General features: G+C 33.6%; 1 protein-coding gene across 1 annotated transcript; it reads left to right on the top strand.

The window, feature by feature from the left end:
* Positions 1–1,832: 1,832 nt before the first annotated feature.
* Positions 1,833–12,218, top strand: LOC148605210 (C-type lectin mosGCTL-7-like). The gene is made up of 6 exons (XM_088550506.1): positions 1,833–1,851; positions 7,522–7,617; positions 8,929–9,008; positions 9,978–10,074; positions 11,534–11,756; positions 12,155–12,218. The coding sequence occupies exons 2-6, from the start codon at positions 7,551–7,553 to the stop codon at positions 12,180–12,182; spliced, it is 495 nt and encodes a 164-aa protein (XP_088406632.1). The 5' UTR covers positions 1,833–1,851; positions 7,522–7,550; the 3' UTR covers positions 12,183–12,218.
* The last annotated feature ends 639 nt before the right edge of the window (positions 12,219–12,857 follow it).

Raw genomic sequence — 12,857 nt, 5'->3', positions numbered from 1 at the left:
TATACATGATATACGAAACTTTGGAAAATGACATATCAGAGTCCAAAAAAACAATGCAAATATAATTGATAACATATACAAAAGTTGGAAATTTACTTTCAAATGAACAGCATGAAGGTAAAGATATGAAGTTGTTATGGTACAGTAATCACGGAAACCAAGTTTCAAAAAGAATCAAAAGAATGTAATCCAGGGAAAAAACTAGACATAGAAAACAGACACACACACAACAAAAAACATAAAATTACTACAATAATACATACAAGGTAACAAAAGTAAATGAGCAACTCGGACTCAACTAAACACTGGAAGCATGAACCGGGTGCACCGGTAGGGTAAGCGTCCTCTTTCTAGAAACACCCGCTGACTTACTCTTAAAAAGTCAAGTCCAGGGTAGACGAAAAAAAGGAAATAAAAACTATGACACATTAAACAAATCAGCTCCCCTGGTGCAGGTGGATACACCATAACACCGTTCACTATGACGACCATAAAAATTCTGAAGTGATGACTTCAATCTTGTAGCAGCATAACCTTGTTCCAAAAGCCTAATTGTAAGAATTCTAGCACTATCGATACCAAAAGTCTGCGTAGTTACGGCTAGCCTTGACATAACGTATGAATTGTGATATGAAAAATCCACACGAAGTAGCTGAAGGGATGCTGCCACAGATAAAAAAAAAAAGTCGACAATTTGGGAAAAGAAAAACTGATACCAACGACTCCAAGTACCTTTGGGATCTGTGCTTCATTTACATCCTATAAAACCTTATACTCGAAGGTATTTACACCCCAACATTTTACGCAGAAATATACACCGAAATCTAAGAAACTTCAAAGTAGCTTATATTGAATCAATTACATAATCTTAAAAAGTATTTTGACTATGTTAAATTACAGATGCAATATACCAGACAGTTTTGATTGTACAATGTATTTCAGACCCTATGAATGGCTCATCTGTACAATGATTTTCAGACCCTATCAATAGCTCATCTGTACAATGTATTTCATACCCTATGAATGGCTCATATGTATAATGTATTTCAGACCCTATCAATGGCTCATATGTACAATATATTTCAGACCCCATGAATAGCTCATCTGTACAATGTATTTTAGACCCTATGAATGGCTCATCTGTATAATGTATTTCAGACCCTATCAATGGTTCATCTGTACAATATATTTCAGACCCTATGAATAGCTCACCTGTACAATGTATTTCATACCCTATGGCTCATATGTACAATGTATTTCAGACCCTGTCAATGGTTCACATGTACAATATATTTAAGACCCTATGAATAGCTCATCTGTACAATATATTTCAGACCCTATGAATAGCTCATCTGTACAATGTATTTCATACCCTATGAAGCTCATATGTACAATGTATTTCAGACCCTATCAATGGTTCATCTGTACAATATATTTCAGACCCTTTTTATGGTTCATCCAATGATTATGTGATAAAACTAGTTTCAAAACATTAAAATATTCTTTTGTATATCCAAACCTACCGACCACCTATTGTAGCATGTAACTTCCTATTAACCACAAGCCTTATTGAAGCAACCCTAGGCTAAATTTTGAATGTTTTTTTACGACAATTGTATTTATTCTTATTTAATCAGGACTACCAACGGAACAGTTACATGTAGTTTTGTTTGTACATGTATGCAAGCACAGTTCTGGAGTTACCAAAATTCGTACTTGAATATGGTTCACTGTATAACATTTTATCGCAGGTACATGTAGACAGTTGAAAAGATTTCTTGATAGCAAATTGGTGCACATTCCAAATAATTGTACGTTCCACAAATTGACCCATTAAGATATACAGCCTTTGTAAGTACAATTACTTATATTCTCAATAATTTTCGGCAATCATTTGAAATTATCAAATTCCAAATTATCAAAAACATTTTGATCTTCTACAATTCAAAGGATCGTAGTGGAGTAAACATGTTAAGTATCCCCCTATCCACCTCCCCCAAAAAGGCCACGATTTTTGTATTGCACAAGAAAATGTAAAGCGACAGTTTGTTAAAAAGTAAATTTAACTTTCCGTGTTAACACAATACACACATATATGGCGGATAATTTTACTACTTTTGGTGTGATTTATAGATATGTTTAAAAATGCAAAATGAAATAAAAACAACCTGCATTTTGTTTTTGTTTTTGTTTTTGTTTTGTTTTTATTGTTTTTGTTTTTTGTTTTTTGTTTTGTTTTTGTTTTTGTTTTTTTTGTTTTTTTTGTTTTTTTTTGTTTTTTTTTTTTTTTGTTGGTTTTTTTTTTGTTTTTTTGTTTTGTTTTTTGTTTTGTTTTTGTGTTTGTTTGTTTGTTTGTTTGTTTTGATAGTCTATTCGGTTCAAAATTGTAAAATTCTAGACACACTAAGGGAACTACCATTTGATTTTTTATGGGTGGTGAAGCTAGGGTAAAAAAGTGCTAGTTTTAAATGAAGTCTTCTATGAAATTTCAAGACTCTATGGATATCCACTGTGGAGACATGCTCACACTAGGGGTATAGAGACTACAACACAGATCACTTTTCTACACAGATTTAGAGTTGCAATATCCAGTACTGTTCATCTAGGCTAAAAACCACTAATTCCACTTCCCATAGGCTTCTATGCTAATTTCACAATATTCAATGGCTTCTCTGGACTTTACCTTAACTTTAACCTGCAGAGGACTATATATCAGCATGATTCTACATATGTCAGCTCACAATCCTCAGAATGGCATGTGGGGTTAGCAGACTTGCAGTGCAGTACTGGCCACCGGAAGTGAAGGGTCTATAAATAGCATGGGAAATCCCAGTGTTTTCACAAGATAGGGGTATATTTAAAAATCATTATGGAGATTAGGCTTCACATCACAAGAAGCAAAATGCACCTATAAAATGTACAGAAATGTTTTTCCTTTCAGAAACTGTTTAAATTTTTTAAATAAGATGAGAACTTTTTTCACAGCACTATGAGGAACAGAGGTAATTTCTGCGTAGGACTATTTTTGCGTACGTTCCAAATGCTCATTGGTTGAATTGGTGGTCTGTAACCTAAAGAGTCACTTTTTGTCTTAGAAAAAGTAAATAACTATACAGGTATCTTCCTACACACATACTGAATGCATTTGCAAAGTTTCAGTGAAATGTGACAAGCACTTTTTTAAATATTTGATTTTTAAATATAGGGTAACCAAGTTGGGCAAGCAAAAAAGTGACAATATTCTACCATACTTAAATGCATTAAATATTTGCAAAGAACTTTTTCTGACTTTTCAAATAAAAAATATCAATCACAACTTGCTTTTTAACAATATTAATGAAGAAATAGTTTTAAAAGTAATCATTTTCTGAGAAATTGGTCTATTTTTAAAAATTTATTTCTGACATGCCTCCCCCTTTTTCTTGATCACATGTCAAAAATCCTAAATCCTTAAATTTTCACAAAAGATGATATGTTTGGCTTTAAATTTGTAAATACAGTGTTTTCACATTAAAACATGACCAGTAAAGGGCACCTAAAGCAAAAAAAGTACTCAATAATGGATTTTCCATGTTGCCATAGGGGAATGCTTATATGGCCTTAACCGCAGTAATGAAAGTGAGTTTTTCCTCATTTCTAACCTAATTTTTGCTCAAATCTACACAAAACTTGATTTCAAGTGCTTATTACCACCATATTTAGGTAAATATATCACTCAAAATTTAATATTTGATATTTTTACTAAATTTTCTACACTTTTTACAAGATAGGACATAAAAATCAGCCAAAAAGACCAATTTTCCATAATTTGGACCTATAACTTAAAAAAATGCATATTTTGAAGGATTTTTGTAGTGTATTCCTCTCATGGCAAAGTTAACAAGATCTTCAAGTAGTTTAAAGCTATTTCAAGAAACTTTTCATTTTGCCATGGCTTCAGCTTAAGGCTAAAAACCACTAATTCCACTTCCCATAGGCTTCTATGCTAATTTCACAATATTCAATGGCTTCTCTGGACTTTACCTTAACTTTAACCTGCAGAGGACTATATATCAGCATGATTCTACATATGTCAGCTCACAATCCTCAGAATGGCATGTGGGGTTAGCAGACTTGCAGTGCAGTACTGGCCACCGGAAGTGAAGGGTCTATAAATAGCATGGGAAATCCCAGTGTTTTCACAAGATAGGGGTATATTTAAAAATCATTATGGAGATTAGGCTTCACATCACAAGAAGCAAAATGCACCTATAAAATGTACAGAAATGTTTTTCCTTTCAGAAACTGTTTAAATTTTTTAAATAAGATGAGAACTTTTTTCACAGCACTATGAGGAACAGAGGTAATTTCTGCGTAGGACTATTTTTGCGTACGTTCCAAATGCTCATTGGTTGAATTGGTGGTCTGTAACCTAAAGAGTCACTTTTTGTCTTAGAAAAAGTAAATAACTATACAGGTATCTTCCTACACACATACTGAATGCATTTGCAAAGTTTCAGTGAAATGTGACAAGCACTTTTTTAAATATTTGATTTTTAAATATAGGGTAACCAAGTTGGGCAAGCAAAAAAGTGACAATATTCTACCATACTTAAATGCATTAAATATTTGCAAAGAACTTTTTCTGACTTTTCAAATAAAAAATATCAATCACAACTTGCTTTTTAACAATATTAATGAAGAAATAGTTTTAAAAGTAATCATTTTCTGAGAAATTGGTCTATTTTTAAAAATTTATTTCTGACATGCCTCCCCCTTTTTCTTGATCACATGTCAAAAATCCTAAATCCTTAAATTTTCACAAAAGATGATATGTTTGGCTTTAAATTTGTAAATACAGTGTTTTCACATTAAAACATGACCAGTAAAGGGCACCTAAAGCAAAAAAAGTACTCAATAATGGATTTTCCATGTTGCCATAGGGGAATGCTTATATGGCCTTAACCGCAGTAATGAAAGTGAGTTTTTCCTCATTTCTAACCTAATTTTTGCTCAAATCTACACAAAACTTGATTTCAAGTGCTTATTACCACCATATTTAGGTAAATATATCACTCAAAATTTAATATTTGATATTTTTACTAAATTTTCTACACTTTTTACAAGATAGGACATAAAAATCAGCCAAAAAGACCAATTTTCCATAATTTGGACCTATAACTTAAAAAAATGCATATTTTGAAGGATTTTTGTAGTGTATTCCTCTCATGGCAAAGTTAACAAGATCTTCAAGTAGTTTAAAGCTATTTCAAGAAACTTTTCATTTTGCCATGGCTTCAGCTTAAGGCTAAAAACCACTAATTCCACTTCCCATAGGCTTCTATGCTAATTTCACAATATTCAATGGCTTCTCTGGACTTTACCTTAACTTTAACCTGCAGAGGACTATATATCAGCATGATTCTACATATGTCAGCTCACAATCCTCAGAATGGCATGTGGGGTTAGCAGACTTGCAGTGCAGTACTGGCCACCGGAAGTGAAGGGCCTATAAATAGCATGGGAAATCCCAGTGTTTTCACAAGATAGGGGTATATTTAAAAATCATTATGGAGATTAGGCTTCACATCACAAGAAGCAAAATGCACCTATAAAATGTACAGAAATGTTTTTCCTTTCAGAAACTGTTTAAATTTTTTAAATAAGAGGAGAACTTTTTTCACAGCACTACGAGGAACAGGGGTAATTTCTGCGTAGGACTATTTTTGCATACGTTCCAAATGCTCATTGATTGAATTGGTGGTCTGTAACCTCTACCTTACACAAAGTAACCAAATGTTATTACAGAAAGTTTTGAAAAGAGGTGTTCGATCAAAACAAGTGAGATTTAGGCTATCAATTATTCATTTTTGTCCTACCTATGAAAGTCTCCACCAGCATTCTCGAATGTTCACTACTACTATGATGCCTTGAGAAAGTGTTGCACCCTAAATAGCAAGATGAGAAATTAGGAAGATGTTCTAAGAGTAATCAAGGGAACCATGGTTATAGCGGTAATCAAAAAAATGTAATCCAAGGACAAAGACCATACATGGAAAACAGACATACACAACAAAGAACATAAAGTAACTAAAATCATACATACAAAATAACAAAAGCAAATGAGCAACTCAGACTCCACTGGTAGGTCCACGCAGAAATTCAAAAGGGGGCTCCAGTGATTTTTTTTTTTTTTTCAAGCAAAAGGGCGAGAGTCCCGCCCTTCTTCCCATCACCCCTTCCGTTTGGATCCAGCTATGATCTGCATGGGGAGATGGTTGATTACAAATATGCCAAGCTTAGGAGATTACAGTTTTATTTTTCTTATTACATGAATGTACAGGGTTACGTACGATGTAGACTGGTTCCCGATCGCAATATTCTGTATGTTATTAATCGTCTCCGTGGAGACGATTATAAAGAATTGAAAGCAGATAACATGCACGAAGAAATTGAAAACCATCATCTCATTGGATAAAAATCTCAAATAACGCAGAACTGAAGCCCCGATTATTTATGATTGACTGACAACATAACACACTCTAAAATCAATACGTAGAACCGTATGCGCTTACGGTATATTATCATTATTGTAGCATCTTCTTTAGACTGATACTGGCTGAACGGAAACCAGTCTTAAATAAGAAAAATCGGTAAACTTCGTAAATAGTGGCAACGATCAAATAAAAAAAAGAGTTACGATATACATTCAATATGGTATTGATATGTAACAATAATTTCAAGAAAGTTTTGATACTATCGATGTTATTTAGTATTCACGACAATATTTATCGTGTATTCCCGTTTTATTTTCGCGGGCTTTTCGCGCATGAATGATTTTGTCGTAAACATAGAAGAAAGTTTGATCATGCATGATTGACTTTGGTTACGTTTTATGTCAAAGTCAATTTCTAAGAAACTATGTACCCTAGGATATATCTTTGGGAGTCTGTCAGCATCAAGATAGATAATCAATGTAAGAAGCATTAATGTAGAACATTCAAACTCTACCTTCCGGCAAAACTTCATCAAAATTCATATAGTTTGATAGAGCTGCAGCTCTTAAACTATACAAGATAGATAATCAATATATGGAGCCATAATGTAGAGCATTAAAAAGTCTACCCACCTGCAAAATTACATCAAAATTCAAAATGTTTTGAAACATTACAGCCCTTAAAAGTTTTATTTTTTACCGAAAATTATTTACCGTACATATTTAAAAATTTATATCTTTTATAATTTTTAAATAAGAAAAATATAACATTTAAGGACATTCACGTATTCTATTTTAACGCTAAGAGACGACTTGCTTTATTGAAAAGCTAATACTTGTATATATATACTGATGAGAGTGTATTGCTAGTAGCTAATACCTGGAACGTAGTCCCGGGAACCAGGATAAGTACAATGCAAAAGCTTTGAAGTAGAAAAGATATCTCTGCACAGGAGATTAAGCAGAACTCAGGACTGGTATAGCTAACTTACGTCATGTAAAATTCGTGTAGGAAGGGGTTATCTAATTATATAAATTCTTTCTAGATCTAGTTCTTGGTAATCTGTTCTACAGTATGTATCTGACTAGTCGAAAAGTGTCGTCCCTTGTAATTGTTATCATCTCTTGTATGCATGTAAAAGGTACGTGAAAGCAATGTTTTTTTTATTTCTGTGTTGGTCTTTGTGGTCCTTTTTGTTTTTCTTCAGGTTAGAAACCACTAATTCCACTTCCCATAGGCTTCTATGCTAATTTCACAATATTCAATGGCTTCTTTGGACTTTACCTTAACTTTAACCTGCAGAGGACTATATATCAGTATGATTCTACATATGTCAGGTCACAATTCTCAGAATGGCATGTGGGGTTAGCAGACGTGCAGTGTAGTACTGGTCATCGGCAGTGAAGGGTCTATAAATAGCATGCAAAATCCCAGTGTTTTCACAAGATAGGGTTATATTTAGAAATCATTATGGAGATTAGGCTTCACATCACAAGAAGCAAAATGCACCTATAAAATGTACAGAAATGTTTTTCCTTTCAGAAACTGTTTAATTTCATAAAAATAAAATGAGTACTTTTTTTCACAGCACTATGAGGAACAGAGGTAATTTCTGCGTAGGACTATTTTTGCGTACGTTCCAAATGCTCATTGGTTGAATTGGTGGTCTGTAACCTTAACGTCGATCAGTCCGCACTCCGCAATTATAATAACCCTTAAAAATAACCCTTTGGTATAACCAACCAAATATGACTACGAAGCTCTTTCAGTTTTTACTGTACTTAAGTGTAAGTTTTTGTAGGAATCAGGCAAAATGGGAAAAAAATAGAAATATGCATGGGAAAACCCCACCGATCTGACGATATACTTTTACTGAAGCATGCTTTTTTCTATTTGAAAAGACCATTATTTGATCTCTGCATCATTGGATTTGCTCATTAATTTTTTAGTAAAATGCTAACTTTGAAACTTTGCTAGAAAAATGATGTTTTGACAGAGTTATTGCCTTTTAAATGTTCATTTACAGTGTATTTTAATGAAATTATATCTCAATGCACCAACATGATATGGAAAATCGTGTTTTCCCCAGATTCTGATAGTGCAAATACTCAAATAAACTATCATAATGATGGTTGTTTTCATACCATGTTCCACCCACTGCCTGATTCTTATAAAGATTGCAACTTAAATTATTTAAAGAATGTTTTTAACATTTTCTATAAGTTATAAAGACAAGCCTGGTTTTGGCCAGTTTACAATCATTAGAGGTTTATAAGTGAAAACTTCAGAGAACCTGGTTATTTTGTATATCCTGTTCTAATATTGTAAACATTCTCTGGATAGTTTTAAGGCTACTTCCAACAATTCAGTATCAGATTTAGAATAATGATGCATTATGTTCACATTTGTATTGTTGATTAATTAGTTTGTTTTTGTTCATGTTTTATGTTAGCATGTCGCCATGGGTGGTTTGGTCATGGACACAAATGCTATATCTTGGCCAATTTGATAGCAACTTGGGATGAAGCGTCGGTAATTTAAGACTTCTTTTATAAGTTGTTGTTTTTTTTCTTTTTTCTTTTTTTTTTTGGGGGGGGGGGGGTAGTGTTTGTATTTTTTGTTATCGTGTTTGTCTTCGCTATTCTTTGTTTGAATTTTCTCAGGCTGTTCATTTTGTAAGTGGGAGGTATATTGTACTGACATGGCGATTAGGGTGACCGTCCGTCCGTCCATCCATCCTTCCCTCTGTCCGTACTTCCTTCCGTTACACAGGTGGATTCATCTCTTATCCGTTAATCCTTTTACATCACTGAATGTAATTGAATGACATATTCAGCGAATCATTATTCTATGTTCATTGTTTGCACCTTTTATTTTAGATTGTAATCGAATCAATTTAGGGGGGGTTCACACAGCAAAACATGGACTGTCATTTGTGAATATGGGGACACGAAGAACTCATCTCTTATCTGTTGCTCCTTCTACACCAAAATGATTGGAATAAAATGAAACACAGAATCATTATTACATATTCCCATTGTACACCTCCTATTTTTGGTTTTGATCTGAATCAATTTGAGGGTTCCACGTAGCAATACATAGTCTTTGTCATTTGTGAAAATGGTGACACGGGGAACCCATTTCTTATCCGTTACTCCTCCTATATCATAGAATGGAATTGAATGAAACATTCACTCAATTTTTACTACATGTTCCCATTGTGCACATACTATTTTAGATCTTGATCCAAATCAAAATGCAGGTTAAAAGGTGCATGTAATCAAATGGGAGAGTGGCGGTATCAATTAATTCAGAGAGCATTGCTCACACTTTTTCTAGTTTTAAATATTATCATTGGTTCGTGATGGCGGCAGTTGAAAAATTGTACACCTACAGAATACCAAAAGAAAAAATGTAAATGAATATACAAAATAATAACGGTGATTTACAACTGAACGATTGTATAGGAAGATATAACGATATGATTCTTTTTTTTTTCAGAATGTCTGCAAAGTTTTTCAGTCAAAACTAGCGGAACCTAGAACAGCCAATGAACAATCTTTTCTTGTATCTACAATAAGTAACCTTGATCATCACGGTTTGTACCTTTTCTTAAAGCAGATTATCTTACCCTTGTAGTTCCACAATATGAGATATTTTCTAATTTTATCATTGAACCACTTTCAATTGACATTTCATCTTGATCATGATGTTCGTCCGTCCCCAGTTTCTATCAGGAACTTTTCCAAGACTGCTGAATTGTATCGATGAATATTGCATGTTTTCATCAGATAATACCACTGTGCATCTCCCATTCTGCATTTTCTTCCCAATGAATGGGGTTTCCTAAATGGGTTTTGGAGAAATGCGGGGTTATTACTCAGTGAGCTTTGACAAGTTCATGAAACATTTTAATCAATTTCGATACAGTCAGGAGCTTTTCATTGGGGCCCCGTAGTATTGGGAAATTTTTCCTTAGTAATAAATCACTAGGTCTGGCGTATTGTATCTAAGTGTAAATCTCGGTAAGAATCAGGCAGTTGATGAAAAAAAGGTATCATGAAAACAAAACTACCATTTTGAATATTAAATTTAATTATTTGCACCATCAGAATCGAGGAAAACAGTCAAGATTTTCCATTGAAATGCACTGGAAATGAACATTTTGATTTTTTTTCCATTTTGCTTGATTCTTACAAAAACTTACACTTAACTGTTTATAACTATCATGCCGATATTTTCTTCAGACCACGATTTCCAGCCAACGACATGTAATTAGGCTCTTATTACCTCACACTAATTTACTTGAACTTTCAAAATTATTTTGTTTATTTATTTATAATATATCTATTTACTTACTCATTCATTTATTGTTTCTTCTTGGTTTCTTAAAGTAATTTCATACATGCGTACAATTATAAACAATTCATACATGTTTCGAAATCCGAACTGCTACACATAGCTACGGTACGAAAATTTAAAATAAAGTTACTCGGCAAACTGATAAACATTTAAAATAAACAATGAGATTCAGTACATAAAATACAGTAACTGAATGCGAAAAAAACAACTCACCAATGCCCGTTTCGGGGTCATTCCTAAGAGAATCCACACTTTATTCCCACCCATTACGGTCTGCCCCGTTTCAAACAAGCTTCTAACATTTCCTTTGATTTTCCCGCCAGCATCCAGAGCAACATATTTTGCGACAAATCCCTTCGACACTATGTATACAGTGTCAAGACATGAAATGCACCATACGACTGATTTAGCTAAGATTTCTATTTTAGAGAGGGGGTTAATTGTCCATTTTTTTCTTAATCTTGCAAGTCGTTATAGGTACACAAATTCGAAAAGTTTTATCTTAAATTGTTCAGAAACCGACTGCAGTGCTGTTACACAATATTCCGAAAAGATTTGTTCGAGGATCTTTGAACCTTCACCATTTATCGTACATGTAAATGTTAAAAAGTGTTCGAGAAAAAATGAACTTTTAATTTGGCATATTGTTTGTTTTGTTTTTTTTGTATTTTTTATCAAGCCATGTTTGTTTTCAGGAGGGGCATATTGGATAGGGGTTACAGATGCAAACAATGAAGGTCAATATAAATATGCATCTGATGGAACTAACCTTACAATAACCCCGTGGGGACACCATGAGGGTGGTCATGACAATGCCGAAGACTGTGTCGAGTTGGATTTCCGAACAGGGAAACATGGCGAATGGGCTGACTACCCATGCGGTGCTCAAAAATATTTTGTATGCGAACAACTTCAAGGGTATGACTTTAGACAAATCAAAATAAAACTTTTTTCTTTCGTATGTATTTTAGAGGTGGATTTAATCGTGTCAAAATGTTTGTGTATTAGATGCTCCCCAAACTTCTAAATCAGCAATTGCATGAATAAATTAATTCTATATTTGGAAACAAATATTATGAATGTGCTTTGTATCATATACCCACCATAAACCTTCAAATTAGTGATGTTTACATTCCCTAAAATCGGGTTTAAAATTAAAGTTTGAATTTTTGTCGGCTTGTCATGGGCCGTCGCGGACAACAGGTTCATAGACCAGAACTTCAAAATTACCTAAAACGCGTATTTAAAATCCATGCTCTAGCGTTTCAGTTTGTATGTGAATGAATATTGAATTCATTTTTTTTTCTTTTTTTCAGAGGATCGGGCGGTAGTATTATAGGTTGACCGTGTATTTTTCGTCAATAAACGATGAATGATTGACTCAAACGGGTTTGTCTAGTTTCATGTACGACCATAAATTAAATTATCTGTGTTTACATTTAAAGTTTACGTACTCGTACCTACGCTAACATGGTTGTTGTATGTAATAATCATCCAGCCTGTATGTCTGTCTGTCCGTCCGTTCTTCTGTTCAAATTTCTTGTAAGCTCAACTCCCCCTACACCTTTCAAGCAATTTTAATGAAAATTAGTATGAAGGTTGTGCATCATAACAAACAAACACAGAAATATTTAATTTACGAATACAGCGTCCATCAGGGCAGTGTAGCGCACAAGGTCGAAAGATACTAAAATACAGTTGGCAACAGTTATCAATACTGAAAAATGACAATATGTAAATTTGATAATTAAAAGATTTTTGAAATAATATTTCAATGTCCGGAATAGGTAAAATGGTGTTCAGTGACCACAACTTAAGTTATAACCAGAGGCAGGGCAGTACATATAATAAGATTGGTATTAAGTGTTTGAAATATATTTAGGAGAAAAAAAATAAAATATAAATCTATTAAAAATGATGATGTCAATTATTCTTCTTAAAGAATTCAAATTCTGACTAGACCCGTGTGTGGTAAGCTGGTGAGCATCCTCAATATACACCTCCGCGAGGTAGGGCTTG

The sequence above is a fragment of the Perna viridis genome, chromosome 10, assembly GCF_037379345.1.
Source record: "Perna viridis isolate PV_CMFRI_1.1 ecotype Kerala chromosome 10, ASM3737934v1, whole genome shotgun sequence".
Taxonomy (NCBI): Eukaryota; Metazoa; Mollusca; class Bivalvia; order Mytilida; family Mytilidae; genus Perna; species Perna viridis.
This window is presented reverse-complemented; position numbering and strand designations above follow the sequence as displayed.

Excerpts from the sequence above, each read along its gene's own strand:
- LOC148605210 (XM_088550506.1), top strand. The coding sequence starts at position 7,551 with ATGTATCTGACTAGTCGAAAAGTGTCGTCCCTTGTAATTGTTATCATC. Across the intron at positions 9,009-9,977 it reads CAACTTGGGATGAAGCGTCG|AATGTCTGCAAAGTTTTTCA; the intron begins GTAATTTAAGAC and ends TTTTTTTTTCAG. Across the intron at positions 11,757-12,154 it reads GTATGCGAACAACTTCAAGG|AGGATCGGGCGGTAGTATTA; the intron begins GTATGACTTTAG and ends TCTTTTTTTCAG.